The sequence below is a fragment of the Kogia breviceps genome, chromosome 15, assembly GCF_026419965.1.
Source record: "Kogia breviceps isolate mKogBre1 chromosome 15, mKogBre1 haplotype 1, whole genome shotgun sequence".
NCBI lineage: Eukaryota > Metazoa > Chordata > Mammalia > Artiodactyla > Physeteridae > Kogia > Kogia breviceps.
Window position 1 is genome coordinate 82745216 of NC_081324.1, and position 20972 is coordinate 82766187.

A 20972-nucleotide genomic window follows, 5' to 3' on the forward strand; every position below is an offset into this window, starting at 1 on the left:
ACCCCATTAATTTCACAAACCGATGCCCAGGAGTCCCTAGAGTGTCGGGCAGTGGGCTCGGTGCTGGGAGGATGGAGAGATGAATGAGACTGGACGAATCTAAAATGGCGCCTTGGAGCCAAACGGGTTGTATAGATGCACAGTGCTTAAAACCCCTGACTCAGGGGTTAAAGAGATCCACCTAGGAATCCACCGCTGAGAGTGTTCAGATTATTTGGCCGTGGGCTCATTTCTCCTCTCCAGCTCTGCCAAACAGGGATAAGAATGAACACTTTATTCCGAGGGGGCTTCGGAGTGGAAATAGAAGCAGATTAACAACTGGGAAGCGCTCAGTACCTGCTGGGGGCCCCCAAGGTTATAACCCCCAGGTTGTGGTGGGGAAATGTATTTTTAACCCAGCGCACGTGGGGCTGAGTCGGGGTCGCAGATTCCCGGCGGGGGAAAGGTTCGCCCGCAAGGGGAGGTAGTGGCTTTCACGGGGGCCGGCGCGGCCGCGCGCCCCCGCCTGCTGGAGCACGCGCCCGGCCCTGGCGCACGCGCGCGTCTTGGCGGTTGCCTAGCAACCGGCTGGCGTGGAGAACGCGCGATCATGGAGCCGCCCGCCGTGCCAGTGAGCGCCGCGGTCCGGGAGCACCTGCGGAAGTTGTGTCTGCACGAGTTCCCGTGCGGCACGGGCAGCTGGGTGCGGGCGCTGGCGGGGCGTATGGAGGAGGGGCTCGGGGCTCTGGGGGACGGAGGGGACTGACCGGGGGCCAGGCCGGGGCCTAGGGGCGGAGAGCGGGGCCGGGGTGGCCCCGGGTGCTGAGCGGGCCGCCAGCCCCAGGAGTTGGCTGGTCCGGAGAAGCCTGAGAGGATGTTTGCGTCTGGGCGTTTAGGGAGCGTCCTGACCCGGGTTGGTGGGGATGGGGATGGACTATGGGAACAGGGACACTGCAGGGGTGGACGGGATAGGCCCCTCGGGGCCTGTGGACGCTGACTCAGGGTGGAGGGCAGGGACCCCCCAACTCACCAGAGCAGGGCCCCATCCTGAGCGCATCAGGCGGATCCGGATCCGGGACAGGCAGGCTCCTGGCTGTCTTAAAGACACCGGGCTCCTTTGGGGTGAAAAGCTCATCCTGAGCGCAAGGTTTGCAGTTAGGACCCTGCTGTGCTGTGGCCACCGGGGCCATCCTCATCACCTAAGTGCACAAGGAGCATGACATTGCGACCCCGGGGCTTCCCAGGTGTGCCCGGAGGTCTTGAGTCCTGAAGGGTTCCCGTGGGCTTGGTGGGAAGCTGGGGCCCCACCTACTCTTGTCGGCTGGTTTCCGTTTGCATGGAAGAGAAAACTGAGATACCAATCAAGGACCTAATTTATTTGTTTCAACAACAAACATTGATTGGGCACCTACTATGTGCCTGGCATTGTGCTGAACTTGGGGGTTTCATAGATAGATGTCTCTCAAGAGGAAGGAGTGGGAGAGAGTAAATTCCAGGACAAAAATCTTTCATCTTCCACTTATGGCGTCTAAAGGTTCTGAATTTACCTTTGCAGGCTTTGCCGCCTCTTCTTCAAAGACCTTTCCTTGGCTTATTACATCCTACAGATTGCCTTTTGCACCTCCCGGCTTCTAAACTCTCCCTGATTGTCCTGTTTTACAATCGTTTCCATTTTGAGAGTTTTGAGTCCTTGACAGGGGCTGAGTCATAACGAGAGGAATTCTCTGCCTCCAACTCTGCAGAATAAGTCGCGCTTTCTTCCTCAAACTTGCCGAGCATGGCGGGAGCTGATCCCCAGAGAGGAGGGCGCTGTGGGCCCCGAGGAGGAGACGGTGGATGCCCTGCTGGGCCTGGTCTGCAGCCCCCACTCACCCTGGGCCCTGCTGGAGGGCTCAAGCGCTGAGGACCGTTTTCTGAGAGAGCTGGCCATCCAGAATCCCCTGATGCTCAAAGACAGCTTCTTCTACAGCTACTTCAGGTCGCTGCGGGTGGTGGACAAGCAGGTGAGCATTGGGAGAGGACACCAGGTACAGACAGGGTCGATGTTAGGGGGCCGTTCCCCTTACAGGGCTTGGCGGGAAGACCTAGCCCTGCCCTCCTCCTAATTAATCTCACCAGCTTGTCCACAGAGCAGGGCCAACAATCCTGGCGAGCTGGCCCACTCTGTTAGCCCAGAGAAGGGAGGCCCAGCCGGGAAGGGCCCCTAATGTCCTTGAAGCCGAAGTCAACTGTGGATTCACAGACAGAGCCCTGAAGCTTCTGGTCTGACCCTGCTGGGTGTAAACTAGAATGATTCCTTAAGACCCTCGGGTTCGCTGTGGCTCTGGGGTAGACAGCAGGGAAGATGGGATTCCTGGCTTCAGGAGCTGACAGTCCAACAAGGGACACAGGACATGAGCTGGAAGTTGTCCAACACCTACAATCAGAGGAGGGGTGAGGGTTGGGAGGTGACAGGCCACCGCGACGGCCGAGGCGCTCGGATCCCGGCAGGAAAGGCGTACAAGAGAGGAAAGGGTTTGGGCTGTGGGGCGGTCACTCTCTGGAGATGGACGTGCCATTGCTTTCCTCACTCCAGTGCCGCCTCACGCACTGGAGCTCTGAGCTCCCTTCCCTCCCTTCCAGGTGAGCCTGGTGGACAAAGATCTCCTGAAATTTGTGAAGCTTGAAGAGTTGGTGCTGAGTGCTAATCAGATCAAGGAGATTGACACCACCAACCTGCCCCCAACTCTCAAGGTAAAGGAGCCCAGGTTCCATTCCAGGTCTTGGAGCCAGTGCTGCCCAGAGGCCCTGCCCCTCCTCTGTCCCCCACACAGAAGGTTTGGCCATCGGGACTGCGCTAAGGGCCGGCCTCAGGCTTTGGAGAGGTGGGCCTGATCCCCCAAAAAGTTAAACGTAAAATTTGCACATGACCCAGCAATTCCCTTCCTAGGTGTACACCCCAAAGAATAGAAGGCAGGAATCCGACAGACTCCTGAGCTCCAGTGCTCACCGCAGCGCTATTCACACGAGCCAAAAGGTGGACACGGCCCGCCTGTTATCAGCAGATGGGTGGAGGGGCAAAATGTGGTCTGTCCACACCGTCATGAAAAGCAATGACATATACGTACAACATGGGTGGCCTTGAAAACATGGTGCTGAATGAAGGAGGCCGGACACTAAAGGCCACGTATTAGGTGATTGCACTGCATGAAATAGCTAAAAGAGGCAAATCCATAGAGATGGAAAGTGGATTAGAGGTTACTGGGGGAAGGATCGGGGAGTTATAGTTTAATGGGTACACGGTTTCTGTTTGGAGTAATGAACAATTTTGGAAACGGATAGTAATAATGGTTGTACATTAAGTGAATGTACTTAATGCTGCTGAATTGTCCACTTAAAAAGGGTTGAAATGGCAAATTATAGATACTTTACCACAATAAAAAGTTTTAAAAAGAGGTAGGCCAGGATTTTTTTTTTTTAAGGATACTTTATTTTTAATAAATTTATTTATTTTTGGCTGTGTTGGGTCTTCGCTGCTGCACGCGGGCTTTCTCTAGTTGCGGCGAGCAGGGGCTACTCTTCATTGCGGTGCGCGGGCTTCTCATTGCAGTGGCTTCTCTTGTTGCAGAGCACGGGCTCTAGGCACATGGGCTTCAGTAGTTGTGGCACATGGGCTCAGTAGTTGTGGCTCACGGGCTCTAGAACGCAGGCTCAGTAGTAGTGGCTTGCGGGCTCAGTAGTTGTGGCTCGCGGGCTTAGCTGTTCCATGGCGTGTGGGATCTTCCCAGACCGGGGCTCGAACCCATGTCCCCTGCATTGGCAGGCGGATTCTCAACCACTGCACCACCAGGGAAGCCCCCAAAAGACGTAGGCCAGGCTTTATTACGAGTCTTCAGCTGAGCATATCAACATGATCTCAATTTTCAATTAAATGCTGAGACTAGTAGATATTGTGGCAGAAGAGGCTCAGAAGTATGGCTCAGTACTGGGCTCAAGAAGAAAGCAGGCAAGGCCTTGGAGGAGAAATACAAGAACTCTGTTATCTTTGGGTTTATTCCCTATTCCAGCCTGGGGCCCTTTGGCTTTCCCAGAGACAACTGCCATGAGTCGAGAAGCTGCAAAAATGTTAACTCGGGGTTTCCCCGGTGGCGCAGTGGTTGAGAGTCCGCCTGCCGATGCAGGGGACACGGGTTCGTGCCCCGGTCCGGGAAGATCCCACATGCCGCGGAGCGTCTGGGCCCGTGTGCCACAACTGCTGAACCTGTGCACCTAGAGCCCGTGCTCCGTGACAAGAGAAGCCACCACAATGAGAAGCCCGCGCACCGCAACGAAGAGTAGCCCCCGCTCGCCACAGCTAGAGAAAGCCCGCGCGCAGCAAAGAAGACCCAACGCAGCCAAAAATAAAAATAAATAAATAAAGTTTTTTAAAGTGTTAATTCATTTCCTTTCCCACTCTCTCCGACATCACCTCCACTCCATATTTTAAAGTTTCCTTCACAAAAGGAAAAGAAACTTTCTTTTTTTTTAATTTTTAAGATTAATTTTTACTGCAGTATAGTTGCTTTACAATGTTGTGTTAGTTTCTACTGTACAGCAAGGTGAATCAGTTATACGTATACACAGATCCCCTCTTCTTTGGATTTCGGTCCCATTTAGGTCACCACTGCACCTTAAGTAGAGTTCCCTGTGCTATACAGTATGTTCTCAGTAGTTTCCTATTTTATACATAGTATCAATAGTGTATATATGTCAATCCCAATCTCCCAATTCCCCCCACCCCCAATTTCCCCCTTGGTATCCATACATTTGTTCTCTACATCTGTGTCTATTTCTGCTTTGCAAATAAGATCATCTATACCATTTTTCTAGATTCCACATATGTGCATTAATATACGATATTTGTTTTTCTCTTTCTGACATACTTCACTCCGTATGACACTCTGTAGGTCCATCCATGTCTCCATAAATGACCCAGTTTCGTTCTTTTTATGGTTGAGTAATATTCCATTGTATATATGTACCATATCTTCTTTATCCATTCCTCTGTGGATGGACATTTAGGTTCCTTCCATGTCCAGGCTACTGTAAATAGTGCTTCAATGAACATTGGGGTGCATGTGTCTTTTTGAATTCTGGTTTTCTCAGGGTATATGCCCAGAAGTGGGATTGCTGGGTCGTATGGTAGTTCTATTTGTAGTTGTTTAAGGTACCTCCATACTGTTCTCCACAGTGACTGTATCAGTTTACATTCCCACCAACAGTGCAAGAGGGTTCCCTTTTCTCCACACCCTCTCCAGCATTTACTGTTTGTAGATATTTTTAAAATTTTATTTATTTTATTTTATTTATTTTTGGCTGTGTTGGGTCTTCGTTGCTGCACGTGGGTTTTTCTCTAGCTGCGGAGAGCGGGGGCTGCTCTTCAGTGCGGTGCGCGGGCCTCCCATCGTGGCGGCCCCTCTCATTGCGGAGCACGGGCTCTAGGCGCACGGGCTCTAGAGCGCGGGCTCAGTAGTTGTGGTGCACGGGCTTAGTTGCTCCGCGGCATGTGGGATCTTCCCAGACCAGGGCTCGAACTTGTGTCCTCTGCATTGGCAGGTGGATTTCTAACCACTGTGCCACCAGGGAAGCCCTATTTGTAGATTTGTTTAATGATGGCCATTCTGACCGGTGTGAGGTGATACCTCATTGTGGTTTTGATTTGCATTTCTCTAATAGTTAGTGATGTTGAGCATATTTTCTTGTGCCTCTTAGCCATCTGTATGTTCTCTTTGGAGAAATGTCTATTTAGGTCTTCCGCCCATTTTTTGATTGGGTTATTGCTGTTTTAAATATTGAGTTGCATGAGCTGTTTGTCTATTTTGGATATTAATCTTTTGTCAGTTGCTTCATTTGCAAATATTTTCTCCCGTTCTGAGGGTTGTCTTTTCGTCGGAAAAGAAACTTTCTGACACCTGCTGCAGGAATATTTTCTTCCCAGGTTCTTAGAATGGGGTCCAGGAGGACACAGGGAGTTCGTAATTCCTCTCCTGAGCTGCCCAGCGTGGAAGCAGGGAGCGGGTTCCGTTTTGTCTGGGCTCACGGGCTGTCTTTCCACCCGCGTCGCAGGTGCTGGAGCTCTACGGCAACAAGATGACCAGCATGGAGTGTCTGTGCACCCGGCCGCCCCCACGGCTCCAGCACTTGGGGTTGGGTCACAACAAGCTTCTGGGCCCCCTGGAGAGTCTATACGTCACCGGTGATTACTGGTAACTTGGGAGCCCCACGTGGAAAGAGGGAGGGAGGGAGGGGTTGAGCATTAGATCTGGGCCATTCTCTGCTGGTGGCTTGGAGAACTCGGCTTTGCTCTTTTCTATAATAACTCCTGGTTAGCTGCTAAGTCCGGACCTAGGATTTATTTCTCTGACCCAATAAACAGAAAATCCCACGGAGGCCCAGGGAAGGACGCCACGAGGTGGTGGGAATGAGTGGGCCCTTTGGCTTCGGGCTTTCTGTTGACACCGAGGCCAGCTGCTAATTCTTGGCTGTGCGCGCCGTCCTGGGCACTGCCGGAGGCGGACAGCACCCCTGGCCTCCACCCACCAGATGCCAGCCGCTCCTGCCCAGACCAGCTGCGACAACCGAGAGGTCTCCAGACAGCACCAAGTGTCCACTGGGGGGCAAAACCACCCCCAGCCGAGAGCCGCTGCCCTACAGACAGCCCTCGGCTCGCCTCTGGCTTCTTGCTGGCTGAGCACTGGGAAACTGAGACGCTGGATCTGGGGAGTCTCAGGGCCTCAGCTGCCCCCCGTGAAAATCCATCGGCGAAGCGGGGCCAGGGAGGCCTGTCAGAGAAGCTCGCGGACTCCCGGGCTCAGCACCCCGGGCGGCGCGGTGCGGCGCGTCCCCGGGCTGGCGGTGCGTCCCCGGGCTGGCGGCCATGACTGCTCCGTCCTTCACAGCCCAGAAGGGGCAGCATCGCTCCCCTGCTTTCCCAGGTCTCCTGGGACCGTGCTCGTGGAAGGCCGGTCCCTCGGACCCTAATCTCCTCCCTCCTCCTCTTTCCCTACTCTTGGCCAAGCTGCCTGTTCACGGCCTCGGCCGTGTACGATTCCGGGTCCCTTCCCTCCACTGACCTCAGCCGTCAGGGTGTGTCGCGCAGGGAGGAAACGTACGCCGTGGACTTTGTGTGACAGCTGAGTTCAGACTCGTACCGTGGACAGAGTTCTAAGTGTTCTGGGTTTTGATTTGGAAAACAGACTTACGACAGCGTAACCTGCTTAAGGCTGAGTCTGGATTTCATAGACACACATGTATGTGTGAAAACCTCCGTCTTTTGCTGCTTTGAATTTAAAAGGAGGGTACACGTCCTGCGAATCAGTTTTGCTGATGTTTCCACCAGTTCTCTTGCAGGAGGCTGATACTGGGTAAAATCTGTGCGCCGGTCAGCATGAAACGTTCTTCTCGGGTATTTTGGGGCCTGGCTGGCCAGCATCGCGGGCAGGAGGAGAGGAGGGAGGAAGGGGAGTCGAGGTGCTGGAACTCAACGGCAGGGAGACCGTCACATGTGACGGCGGGATTGTACTCCTGCGTCGTCCCCTTGTGCGTTCTGGTTCTGTTGGTTTGTTTTTGTGCCTCTGTTCTCAGCGCGGAAATTGATTTGCTTTCTGCTTTGTGCAGTAGGGAGGCCTTCGTCTCCAGGTCGGGGTGCAGGGCGCCTCACTGGCCAGTTCTTCACCCACGTTCCCAAAGAAATGAACCAGATGGCCTGCTGTGGTCATGCGCTGGTCTGACTCTGGAGAGCGTCCTCCAGCTTCTAGACCCCTCAAGCCTCATGCACCCTCTTCCCAGGCCCCCCTATTTACCGACCTCTCCTACCCCCACCCGCTGCTCCTCGGCGCAGAGGCTCGCCTGCCTCTGCCTTCCTCGCCGGTCTGTCCCTCTCTGCTGAGAACCGTCTAGATGCACAACCCCGTATTAGGCTCTATGGGAGATAGACGGTTAACTGAGAAGAGGTCTGTGTACATAGAAGTCCGGTAGAGGCAGGACGTGGCGGTGGCCACCTCTGTGCCACAGCAAGGAGGGAGGGCACCAGGAGGTCCAGGAGCCCCTCCCCAACAGGGGGGCTAACCCAGGTCCAGGGCAGCTCGAGGCTTGAGAGGCGGGGATGGGCACAGCCTGCCATCCCGTCCTCAGCACCAGGCCTTGTCCATCAGGGACCCGGGGTGCTGGGGATGCAGGCGCCGTGGCAAGACCACAGCTACCCGTCCCCACCCCTTTGCGTACCTGGCCTCTTGACTCCTGGTGGTCCCACGCACCGTCCAGGCCCGACCTCATCTCCCTGGACCTGAGCTTCAACGACCTGACGGACCTGCAGGTCATGGTGGCCGGCCTCCGAACGCTGCGGCACCTGAGGCTGCTGGGGCTGCAGGGGAACCCGCTGGCCCTGGTGCCCTGCTACCGGGGCTTCATCATCGACAGCCTGTCCGGGCTCTGCGTGCTGGACGACGTCACCGTGGCACCCAGCGAGAAGCGTCTGTTCCGTGGGCTCAGCCAGAGCGGGGGTGAGGGAGCCGATGCGCAGGGCAGGGCGGGGGGTTAGGGGGGCCTGCTGGCTGCACGTGTCTGTCTGTCATCCAGCTCCCTGGCTGGCCCGGGCCCTGGTCAGGTGTAGGTCGCCTTCTTGGTCAGAGTTCTCTCCCAGATTTTGATGGCTGTGATTGAGATGTGGCCAGACAAGTGGTAGGGAGGCTGGGACCGTCACAGGCGCCTCCCTCCCTAGGCAAATGGGAAACATTCTTTAGATTAGTTTCTTGGCCTCTGCGGCGGCTTGAGATCACCCCCTTGGGACTCACAGCTCAAGCTGCGCCAGAACCTTCTCAAGGTCAGGGTGACAACACATGGGTAAAAATAGCTACGCCTGCTGAGTACCAGCAGGGGCTAAGGCAACATAGCCTCCATCTGTAACTATCCTGCAAAGTAGCTACTACCATTCCCGTTTTACACATCAGGAAGACAAGCTTAAGAGGGTCCTCTTGCCCAAAGGAGACTTACCCCAGATCACGCTGTGTTGAACCTGGCAGAGCTGGGATTCGAGCCCAAGTGTGCAGCGCGGGGCCCAGCCCTGCTCGGAGGAAAGAGGGCAGGAGCTGAGCTCGCCTGCCCTCCCCTGCCGTCCGCCCGCCCACTCCCTCCCCGCGGCTCCCCTCACCCCTGCCCGTTCCCCCCTGCAGATCTCCTGGCGCATGAGGCACGGTTAGTGGTGAAGGTTGGACGTGTCACAGGGATTCTGGACTCCTCGGTCTTGGACCCGGAACCAGGGCCCCAAGGCCCTTTCATCACTTACAGCTATTATGTAATGTACGAGTTTGTGGAAGATGAGGAAGGCGAAGGAAATGAATACGGCCGCGTGCTGGCTGAGGTGTGTCCGTGGGGGCCCTGCTCTCGGGTCCTCAGGGGCCGCTGGGGACCCCGGGAAACCCTTAACATGGATCTTTCCGATTCATACCCTACTCTGAGCAGGAAGCTGGCTTCCGCTCAGCCCGTTTCTTGCGGCTGGAGTAATTCTCAACCGTGTCCACCCCTTCCCACCCGCCCTGAAATGGTCGCAAAGGACATATAACAAGGGAGCAGCCCAGAGTTTCGCGACTGGGCTGCTGGCTTCCCCACCGCGCAGCGTTCTCCACCTCCCCCTGCACCTCCCGGCTCCCTTGCTGGCACAAGAAAACCCGACGGTGCCATCCCACTAGGAGAAATGCCTGGGGCCAGTGGTTAAGGCTCTGCGCTTCCTTTGCAGGGGGCGCGGGTTCGATCCCCGCTCAGGGAACTAAGGTCCCACGTGCCGCAGGGCGTGGCCAAAAAGAGCCCAAGAAACGCGCGGGTCCCCAGCTCATGTGGAAGTTGTTACTGTTTTTACTGTTAACATAGAACTTTCAGAAAAAGCAGGACTGGTAATTTTTTGTATAACTTCCTGCCTCCTAAGTCCATGTGTTTGCTTTGTGCACATCCGTCAAACACTGGTGCCCATTTACACCACCTTCACATAGTGTCAGGTGGGAGCTCGGAGGCCGGCAGCCCTGGACGTGTTCTCGTGTCTTCTGTGGCAGGTCGTCAGGCCCTCGCCCCGCACGGAACAGCTGGTTGAGGACGTTCCCCAAGAGCCCATCAAAGAGGCCGGAGGCTCCGTAGGGTCGGGGCTGGCCTCCCAGCCCCAGTCCGGGGAGCTGGAGGAGCCCGGCGCCTCAGCGCCCTTGCCGCGGTCCATAGCCTCTGCGGAAGCGCCGGCCAAGCTGCGGCCGCGCCCGGATCCCCGGCTCTGCCCGTCCCCGGGGTAAGGATCTCACCCGGCTGGGAGCAGGGCCCACACCACACCTGCATTTACCACTCTGCCTTCTCCTCTGGCCCACAGCCCTCCCGGCCTTCTGTCCCCTGCCCTCCGTGACAGCACGGGCCCCTCAGCCTCACACCGTGCCCACGTGCGCACCTCCTCTCAAGGCGCCCTCCCAGCCTTGCCCCTGGTCCCCGGCACGGCCCCCTGGGTGACGGCCCCCATGTCTCCATCTCCCCTCCCCAAGGACAGTTCTCTTCAGCACAGTCCGCAAGCCCTGGTCTGACGTCATCCCCTGCAACTACGAGCTGCAGCACGCGCTCAAGGACTTGGTGCAGCTCAAGGCCTTCCTGCTCTCGGGGACCACCGTCAGCATCGTGGAGGAGAAGGTGGGCGGCTGGAGCTCTCCAGGGTCCACACGCTGCCCCGCCTCTCCTCTGCTCTGCTCTTCTGTCGGGCTACCTGTGGGCAGGGTCTCGGTGCCTTTCCAGAGAGCTCTCGGCTAGCTCCAACCCAGCTTCCGTCCCCTAGATTCTCTCCTGGCCTGCGGTGCCACCTTCCCCCAACAGTCCCTTGGCTGCGAAGCAGGGAAAGGGAGAGAAGGCCAAGAAAGGGAAGGGGAAAGACAAGGAAGAGAAAGAAAAGAAAGACAAGAAGGGGAAAGATGGGAAGGGCAAAGCAGGTAAAGGGGAGGAAGGACCAGCCAAGGCGCCTCTGCGTGGGGCGGCCTGGGGGGCGGGAGGCTGCTCCCCCGTCCCCTGCCCCCCCCCACCCGCCAGCCTCTCCCCACAGGAGCAGAAGGGGAGCAAGGAGGAGAGGAGCTTCGTAAGGATCCGCGCCAGGACCCGCCCGCCCTCCGGGTGCTGGGCAGTGGCCCGGTGGCCCTGGCGCCCCTGCTCTCTGGGGAGCCATCCGTGTCCACCGTGTGCAACTTTGGGGTGGTCCGCACCGTGGAGACCGACAGGCTGACGCTTTACAGGGTACAGCAGTGCCCCTGGCCTCCCCTGCCCGCAGGAGCCTGGCCCGGCTGTGGGAGGGAGGGGGAGGGGGAGGGGGAGGGGAGGGGGGCCCGGACCACAGGATGGGCTGCTGGAGGGGTGACGCAGCAAGGGCCGCCTGCATGGTGGGCAGCCTTCTCGACTGCAAGGGGCCAGGCAAGCGGGCAGGTTGGGCAGCTGCTCCCCAGGAGACCAGGCGAGGCCCTGGTGGGGGTGAGAACGCCCACCCCTTCCCCAGCACCCCCCCACTCCAGCAAGGAACTTATTTTGCGGTTCTTCCTCGCAGGCTTCAAAGAAGAATAGGAGTAAGAGAGCTAAAAATGGTAAGAGGGACGACGGTAACAGGGCAGGGAGTGTTCTCCGAGGACCAGCCCTAGTCCGTCGAGGCTGCTGTAAAACTCCACAGCGTGGGCGGCTTATAAACAACAGACGTTTATCTCTAGCGGCTCTGGAGGCCAGGAAGTCAAAGACCAAGTTGCCAGCGGCATCAGGTGAGAGTCCTCTCGCCGGTCCGTGCCTTCTCCCTGGGTCCTCACGTGGTAGAGGGACCAGCAGCCTCCCTCTGCGCTCATGACGTAATCACCTTCCAAAGGCCCCGCCTCCGAACATCATCGCCTTTGGGGGCTGGGATCTCAACGTATGAATCTGGGGGGAAGGGGGCCAACAGAGCAGGACTTGTTGAGGGGTCAGCCTGATTGGGGACCAAAGGAATGGAAGGATGGAGAATCATATCTTCCAGCTACTGGGAGGGCCATGCCTGCCCTGAGCGCCAAACCCTGTGTCCTCCTGCAGCCTGCGGCGGCCGTGACATCAGCAGGACAGGCGCTCTGGCGCGGGGGCCGGGGTGGAGTGCGTAGGGAGGCGCAGGGTTGGGGGCGTCCAGGGTCCTTCTGGCTCAGCGGTGGTCCTGCTCCTGCAGGACATTAGCCCTTACTTGCTGTATAAGGAGCCTGGACTTGTTTTATGGGCAGTGGCAGCATTGAAATAGGTAAGTTTTAGATTTAATTTTTTTTTAAGATTTATTATTTATTTATTTATTTATTTAGTTTATTTTTGGCTGCGTCGGGTCTTAGTTGAGTGGGATCTTCGTTGTGGTGCGTGGACTTCTCTCTAGTTGTGGCGTGCAGGCTCCAGGGCACGAGGGCTCTGTCGTTTGCAGCGGGCAGGCTCTCTAGTTGAGGCACGCAAGCTCAGTAGTTGTGGCGCGTGGGCTTAGTTGCCCCGTGGCATGTGGGATCTTAGTTCCCTGACCAGGGATCAAACCCGTGTCCCCTGCATTGTAAGGTGGATTCTTTACCACTGGACCACCAGGGAAGTCCCTAGATTTAACTTTTAGAACTGTCTGGCTCGGAGGGAGAGGTAGGAGACAGGTCACTCAGCTGGGAGACTGCTGCAAAAGTCTAAAGCAAGACCACAACGGCCCGATTCAGAACAGCCGAAAAGTGGAAACAGCCCAAATGGCCATCAACGGATGAAAGGATAAACAAAATGTGGTCCATCCACTGGGATATTATTCTGTCACAAAAACGAATGAAGCACTGACATGTCCTAAACCACGGATAAACCTTGAAAACTCAGTGCTCAGGGAAAGAAGCCAGACACAAAAGACCACATAACCATTTTATATGAAATGTGGAGAATTGTCAAATCCATAGAGACAGAAAGTAGATTAGTGGTTGCCTGGGGGCGGGGGAGGGAGGGAACGGGGCATGACTGCTTAATGGGTCCAGGTTTTCCATTCGGGGTGATGAAAATGTTCTGAAATTAGCGGTGATGGTTGCACAACATTGTAAATATACTAAAAGCCCCTGAACCGTACCTTTTTTTCTTTTTCACACACACACTGTATTTTATTTTTACAAGAGATAAATAAGCCCGACACCAAGCATTGTGAATGGATGACCACAACGAAAGCAACAATGATTGCAATTAGCAAACACGACAAAAGGTTACAGTTAATAAGCCAGCAGAGGAGGGAAAATTGGGATTATAAAAATACTCAGTTAGGGCTTCCCTGGTGGCGCAGTGGTTGAGAATCCGCCTGCCGATGCAGGGGACGCGGGTTCGTGCCCCGGTCTGGGAAGATCCCACGTGCCGCGGAGCGGCTGGGCCCGTGAGCCATGGCCGCTGGGCCTGCGCGTCCGGAGCCTGTGCTCCGCAAGGGAGAGGCCACAACAGTGAGGCCCGCATACCACAAAAAAAAAAAAAAAAAAAAAAAAAAAACCTCAGTTAATCCGAAGGTGGAAACAAAAAACAAAGAACACATGGGATAAACAAAACAACAAGACGGTAGACTTAAACCCAGTTATATTGAGTCACATGAAATTTAAATGGTCTAAACACCCAGTTAAAAGGCAGAGATGATCAGATTGGATAACAACAGTATGACCAAGCTATCCGCCTATCAGAAACCCTCTTTAAATATAAAGATACAAAAATATGGGAAATGAAAAGGATGGAAACATATATCCGTGCTAACACTAATCAAAAGAAAATGGGAGTAGCTGCATTAATATCGGACAAAGTAGATTTCAGAGCAAAGACTATTACCAGGTATAAAGAGGGTTATTTCATAATAAAGGCGTCAAGGCTTCCCTGGTGGCGCAGTGGTTGAGAATCCGCCTGCCGATGCAGGAGACACGGGTTCGTGCCCCGGTCCGGGAAGATCCCACATGCCGCGGAGCAGCTAAACCCGTGAGCCATGGCCGCTAGGCCTGCGCGTCCGGAGCCTGTGCTCTGCAACGGGAGAGGCCACAACAGTGAGAGGCCCGCATACCGGAAAAAAAAAAAAAAAAAAAAAAAAACATAATAAAGGCGTCAGTTCATTGGGAGAATGTAACAGTCCTTAGCATGTCTGCACCTAATAATTGAGTTTCAAAACACATGAAACAAAAGCTGATAGAAGTACAAGGAAAAATAGACAAATGCAAAATTATATTCAGAGATTTCAGCACAAATTAGTAATTGACAGAACAAATAGACAGAAAATCAATAAGCATGTAGAAGACTTGAATCACACTGCCAATTAACTTGAGCTAACTGACAGCTACAGAGCACGCCATCCAATCACACACACACACACACACACACACACACACACATTCCTTAAGTGCACACAGAACTGAGATAGTCTATAACCTGGGCCACAAAGCCAATCTCAATAAGTTCAAAAGAATTCAAGTCATATAAAGTATCCTCTATGACCACAGTGGAATTAAACAGAAAAATATTTGCAAAATCCCCCAATTTTTAGAAACTAAATAACACACTTCTAAATAACTTGTGGGTCAAAGAAGAAATCAAAAGGGAAATTAGAAAGTATTTTGAACTGAATGGAAATAAAAATACAAAATGCCAAAATTAGTAGGATATAACAAAGCAGTATTTAGAGAGAAATTTATTGCACTAAATGTGTATATTAGAAAAGCTTCTAAAACTAATAAGTGAGTTTAACAGGGTCGCAGAATGCTGGGTCAGTATATTCAAAAAATGTCTCCATATATGAGCAACGAACAATCAGATGTTAAAAATTTTAAATAATACCATTTACAATAGCATTATCAATAGAAGTTCTATATGCTGAAAACTATAAAATGTTGCTGAGAGAAACCAGACCTAAATCGGTGGAGATATACACTATGTACATAGATCAGGAGATTCAACATTGTTAAGATGTTGGTTTTCCTCAGATCTACAGAGTCAATAAAATCTCAATCATAACCCTGGAGGGATTTTTTTTTCTGTTTTTTTTTTTTTTTTTGGTAGAAATCAGCAAGCTGATTCTCAAGTTCATATAGAAATTCAAAGGATCTAGAATAGCCAAAACAACTTTGAAAAAGAACAAAGGACTTACTTACACTACTGGAATTGAAGACCCAGACAAACATGGACATGAGATTTGTGATTGAATCCTGGGGTTAAAATGGGCTTAAACAAAACCTTTTTTTTTTTTTTTTACACTTTTGCAAATTTCTTTAATGTCTGGCTTAATTGAGGAAGCCATATTTGCATAGCTGCTTCTGCAGTCAGTCTCTGTGATGTGTTGCTGCAGTTGAAGTGTATGAAGAAAATCTGACCTCACATGGACATGTAATTGGAAAAAAGGGAAATAATAGGCTTTTAAATAACTGGATATTCCTCTTTGCAGGAGACTTGACAACTAGTAGTTTTTTATAGGTTGTTACAGTGTGAAAACTGAATCTATATGGATGAATTTTTTTATAATCAGTTATGTTAAATTAATCCATTGGTCTCCATTGCCTTTTTTTTTTAACATTGCATTTTTTTTTTTTTTTTTTTTTGTGTGTGTGGTACACGGGCCTCTCACTGCTGTGGCCTCTCCCGTTGCAGAGCACAGGCTCCGGACGCACAGGCCCAGCAGCCATGGCCCACGGGCCCAGCCGCTACCGTGGCACGCGGGATCCTCCCGGACCAGGGCACGAACCCGTGTCCCCTGCAGCGGCAGGCGGACTCCCAACCACTGCACCACCAGGGAAGCCCTAACATTGCATTTTGAACGGCTACCTTACCCATGCACAATTGTTAACATCTGGCAACTGTTATTTGTAAACTACTGGTTCCCTGAGTCATGTAGATCTTCCAACCGTTGACACATTTTAAAAATCCACTCATTATCCAAAAATCGCGTTCTTTATCGTCACCCATAACATCAGAAAAGTCTTTTGAGTATTGGAAAACTGTTAAGTTCATGGTGGCAGATAACAGTGTTACAAAATTCTAGTTTCTACTTGAAAGTTCAAATGTTATAAATGTATTTATCAAAATGCTTTCAGTTGTTTTCCCTGAAGTGCCAGGCTTGCTTCATTCTTTTTTTGGAAAATACCTGCCAAATATTCACGTCGAAATAACCATATTTTGTCAGCGTACTTTCAAGTGAAAAAGATGTTCCAGGAAAAAGCAGCTAGTTCATCTTGTAATTCAAACTGAGACTTGTTAAATGATCTAGTTAGATGTTATTTAATTTTATTCCTTATTACGGTTAAGACCCGAGGGCGGAATCTGATTCTGAAACCGTGCTCGCCTCGGGACGGCGGAGGTCACATCTGCGTTTCCGGGAGCTGGCCCGGGATGGCCTGGCACTGCCAGCCCGCTCATCGCTCCGGATTCACACTTTCCTATTTCCTCGGAAATAAGAAAATCTTTGGTTTCAGTGTACGAAAGCGACTACCGCCCCGACCCCCTGACGGTGGAGATCCAGATCCAGCTGATCCAGGGCAGCTCGACGGAGGAGGCGCTTCGGGGACTCGTCCCTTAGGGCGCGGGATTAAAGGTGGTTCTGACACCGCGGCTCCGCGTCTGTCCATCCGCCGCCGCGCGTCCGGGGAGCGCAGTGCCGGCCGTGGGGAGGAGCGGGGAGGGGGGCCTGGCCGGGAGGAGGCGGGAGCGCCTGGCTGGGGAGGAGAGGGGGGCCTGGCCGTGGGGAGCGGGGTGCCGGCCGTGGGGAGGAGCGGGGAGGGGGGCCTGGCCGGGAGGAGGCGGGAGCGCCTGGCTGGGGAGGAGCGGGGTGCTGGCCGTGGGGAGCGGGGGGCCCGGCCGTGGGGAGCGGGGGTGGAGCTGGCCAGGGAGGAGAGGAGAGCTGGCCGGAGGAGACGGGGGTCTGGCCGGGGAGCGCGGGGTCGGCCTCCCCCGGGCGGGCTCCGCAGGGCCGGGCCTCTCAGCCGGCAGGTGCGCGGGGAGCTGCGCAGACCCAGGCGGGCGGGGACCCGCGGCGGCCCCGGGCCCGACCCCAGAGACCGCGCCCCCAGCCCGGCCTTCGCCGCTGGGTTGGTGGGCCGCGCGGGGGCGTGGCCAGCGATCAGGGGTCGCCGCTGAGCCCTGCCCACCGCCCGCGCCCGGCGGAGAGAGCTGTGCGTACGTGGCTGCGCTGCGCGAGCTCCTCGCCTGTGTCGGCTCGGCGTCTTGGCTCAGGTAGGTAGGCGAGGGGCGCGCGGTGCTTGGCCTGGGGCGCCTGGAGCCCTGCTGCTGGGAGGGGGCTGTCTCACTGTGAGCGGAGGGGCGCCGAGCCCCCGGCGGGAGGAGCCGACTTCGCAGCAGCGGGGTCGCGGTTGCACTGCCCCGCGGGAGCGGCGGGGCCAGGTGGCCTCCTGCCGCCGGTCGGCTTCTGTTCGCCCCGCTGGGGCGAGAATGGCCGGAGCCGCGGGTGGTGGACGGGGCAGCCTGGGGCTCTTGCTCCGGAGTCCCCGACGGGCAGCACCGCTCGCTGTGCTCAGGCCCGGAGGGGTGTCCCCCGCGGGGCTCTGGTCCTTTTGCTCTGGCCACCCCACGGGCCTCTGCGCCTCCACAAGAGCCCTTTAGAGGCTGTCGTGTGGAGGGAATGAACCAGCGCTTGACCCTTTACCTCATCACAGCGTGATGGGTCACCGAGCCCCGTGAGGACCCCAGAAGCAATTTCAGACCCTTAGGGCTCGGCACCCACTTGGAGGGGGGAGTGCACTCGCTGAAGCCCGTGCAGGTTAAGGACCAGGCTTGGGGGCTCACAGAGCGGAGGGAGGCTTACGCTTAGCAGGTACTGAATGGGAGTCCCAGGCAGGTGTGTGGAGTGGGGAGCAGAGGAGCGGCCGCCGCCACTGCGGTGGGGAGCTGCGGGTTCGTTCCCGCAGTGAGGCGCCTGGGGGAGTGGGTGCACTGGGAGCGCTGTGGACACAGGGGAAATCAGGTCCACAGCGCATCTCAGCCTGGGCCTCTGAAACGCACAAGTCAAAAGCAAACAGCTGGCCTTGCGCCCTTCTCGGTAAGTGGCACCACTAACCCGCCCCCCGCTCTTGCCCCTCCCTGGGTGCCCTCGCCCACGGCAGGCGCAGCTCCCACACCTGAAATCCATTTTCCACGCCTGAAATCCATCTGGTTTTCACGTGCTCCGCGGCCCCGCTCGAGTCTCAGCTGCGGCTGGTTACTGACTAATGCAAGAGTTTGCTAGCTGGTCTCCAGTTACCACTTCTGCGCTTCCACAATCCATCATCTAAGCAGCCGCAGTAGTGACCTTCCAAACGATGTAAATTCTTTAACCGCCTCTGTTAAATCCTCCGACGTATCTCGTGGTGCTTTTCCAATAAAACACAAGCTCTTTCCCCAGACGTTCCCCGTGGATCTCGCACGTGACCCTCCTCAGGCTGCTGCTCCCGCTTCACCACCTGACACTTTCCTCCTTGTTCTTTCCGGCCCCGCCACGCCGCACACCTGTCCTGCTTCAGGAGCTCTGCACCTAACTCTCGCCTCTGCCCAGCCCACCCCCCCACTCTCCCCCCGACCAGGTCTTTATGTGGTTTGGTGCCTTACTTTGTTCAGTTCTTGCTCAAATGTTCTTTTTCAGGGAGGGCTCTCTAAACCACCGTGGGCCAAAAGAGCCTTCCCGGTCCCTCTATTCCATCACACTGCTTTCATGTCTTCTCCGCACCCCTTGAAGTTCGTACTGGTTTCTTGGTCTCTTTGTGAGGGCTGGGACCTGTCTGTCTTGCCTGCCACTGCATCCCTGGCAGCTAGAAGAGATGCTTTTGTGGCAGCGGCGGCAGGGACGACCGGGCCGAGGCTAATGCGGGCAGGCCGGACCGAGGTGATGGCCGGCTGGACCCGGACACAGCAGGGGGAGGGGACGAGGAGGGGACTGATGCCTGGCTACTGTGGCTCTTGGGCAGGTTACTGTACTAAGTTACCATTTCTCAGCTTTCTCTTTGTATTGCTGGGAGACTTGCCGAGAGAAAACCAGAACTCAATCAGCGGTAGAACTGGTGAGGGGTGGCTGCAGGGGAGCCATCCTGGTACAAGTCTGTGGCTTTCCTATTGGCTTGCATGCTCTTCCTGTGCGTGTTGTTTTTTGTTTTTTTCCTAAAGCTACATTTAAACGACTCCCCAGGAAACCCAAACTACTTCAGGCAAGCCTTGTGCCAGTATGTGTTGCACCCCTCCCAAACCTTGTACCAGGATGTTAAATGGGTGTGTTCTGTCGTGGCTTCCGCCACCTGCTGCTGCCCGGCAGTGGTTTCCTCTCCCTGGAGGAGCAAACTCCCTAAGGGCAGTGCCAGGGGCTGTCATTTCTGAGACGTGAGACGCAGGGCCTGCCACCACTCGAGACCTTTTTTTTTGGAAATAAGCTGTGCCATTTTCACTTAAAGCTCATTAGGTACTTGAGTTTCGTGGGAAATGCTGAAAACACTTGTGGTGCCTCAGTTTTAAAGTGGCTGCAAGCCCTCTTGGAGAAAAAGTTGACCCAAGAGTCCCCTAATGACAGCGGAAGGGAAGCGAGGGCTGGCATAGCAGGTGTGCTTGGTCTGTCCTCCGGGAGAGGGACTCCGGAGAGAGCCGGAGGGCACGCTGAAGGAGATAAATGGAAGGACCTAGCTGCCGGGCCGCGGGTTGCTCTCGGGGCCGGGGAGGTGGAGGCCGGGCCGGGGCCGGGCGCAGTCCGCTCATCGGCTCTCTCCTTGCAGGCCCTGCCATGTTCCGCAGGGTAGGCTGGCTGGTCCTGTACAGCCTTGCCGCGCTGCTGCTCAGCTGCCTGTTCTTCCTGAAGGAGGAGGCCCACCCGGCGGGGGGCCCCATGGCCCGACAGCCCTTCTGGGCTCCCCCAGGGCCCCGGCGCAGCCAGTGTCCACCCAACCACACGGTGGCTAACGCCTCCCTGTTCCTGCCTAACCGTCACCGCCTCTTCTTGACCTATCGCCACTGCCGCAACTTCTCCATCTTGCTGGAGCCTTCGGGCTGTGCCGAGGACACCTTTCTGCTCCTGGCCATCAAGTCACAGCCTGGCCACGTGGAACGGCGTGCGGCCATCCGCAGCACGTGGGGCCGGGCGGGAAGCTGGGCTAAGGGCCGGCAGCTGAAGCTGGTGTTCCTCCTGGGGGTGGCAGGACCTGCGCCCCCAGCCCAGCTGCTGGCCTACGAGAGTCGGGAGTTCGATGATATCCTACAGTGGGACTTCGCTGAGGACTTTTTCAACCTGACACTCAAGGAGCTGCACTTGCAGCGCTGGGTGGCAGCTGTCTGTTCCCAGGCCCATTTCATGCTAAAGGGAGATGACGATGTCTTTGTCCACGTCCCCAATGTGCTGGAGTTCCTGGATGGCTGGGACCCAGCCCAGGACCTCCTGGTGGGAGACGTCATCCGCCAGGCCCTGCCCAACAGGAACACCAAGGTCAAATATTTCATCCCACCCTCCATGTATAGGGCCCGCCACTACCCACCCTATGCTGGGGGTGGAGGGTATGTCATGTCCAGAGCCACCGTGCAGCGCCTGCAAGCAGCCGTGGAAGAGGCTGAACTCTTCCCCATTGATGACGTCTTTGTGGGGATGTGCCTGAAAAAGCTGGGGGTGAGCCCCATGCACCACGCTGGCTTCAAGACATTTGGAATACGGCGACCCCTGGACCCTCTGGACCCCTGCCTGTACAGAGGGCTCCTTCTGGTGCACCGCCTCAGCCCCCTGGAGATGTGGACCATGTGGGCACTGGTAACGGATGAGGGGCTCAAGTGTGCAGCTGCTCCCTTGTCCCAGCTTCGAGGGGTGGGTTGAGCGAGTAGACTTAATTTTGCAATCATGATGAGAAATCGAGAACCCTGAAACTTGGCTCTTGATGGGTCTACAAGAAATCCTGACTTTTTGTAACCCTCTCCCCAACCTTGCTAACTGATTAAAACACTGAAACCTGGCTAACTTGTACCAGAACGTGTTAAATGGGCAAAGGCTGCCATCACTCCAT

The 20972-nt window shown here is 55.3% G+C and overlaps 2 protein-coding genes across 5 annotated transcripts; both read left to right on the forward strand.

The window, feature by feature from the left end:
• Positions 1–575: 575 nt before the first annotated feature.
• LRRC43 (leucine rich repeat containing 43) lies at positions 576–20921 on the forward strand. 4 transcript variants are annotated; one of them, XM_067014953.1, is made up of 14 exons: positions 576–682; positions 1722–1982; positions 2602–2712; positions 6064–6203; positions 8260–8498; positions 9168–9355; positions 10041–10264; positions 10509–10650; positions 10793–10943; positions 11054–11241; positions 11546–11582; positions 11703–11750; positions 16431–16549; positions 19704–20921. In XM_067014953.1, the coding sequence occupies exons 1-13, from the start codon at positions 590–592 to the stop codon at positions 16532–16534; spliced, it is 1926 nt and encodes a 641-aa protein (XP_066871054.1). In that variant the 5' UTR covers positions 576–589; the 3' UTR covers positions 16535–16549; positions 19704–20921. The 4 variants fall into 4 exon arrangements, with proteins under 4 accessions (XP_066871054.1, XP_066871053.1, XP_066871056.1 ...); XM_067014952.1 differs by having other exon boundaries at positions 11546–11750; XM_067014955.1 differs by lacking the exons at positions 10793–10943; positions 16431–16549; positions 19704–20921 and having other exon boundaries at positions 11703–11735.
• Positions 19712–20921, forward strand: B3GNT4 (UDP-GlcNAc:betaGal beta-1,3-N-acetylglucosaminyltransferase 4). The gene has a single exon (XM_067014956.1). It carries the CDS (start codon positions 19712–19714, stop codon positions 20783–20785), a length of 1074 nt encoding a protein of 357 aa, XP_066871057.1. The 3' UTR covers positions 20786–20921.
• Positions 20922–20972: the final 51 nt, after the last annotated feature.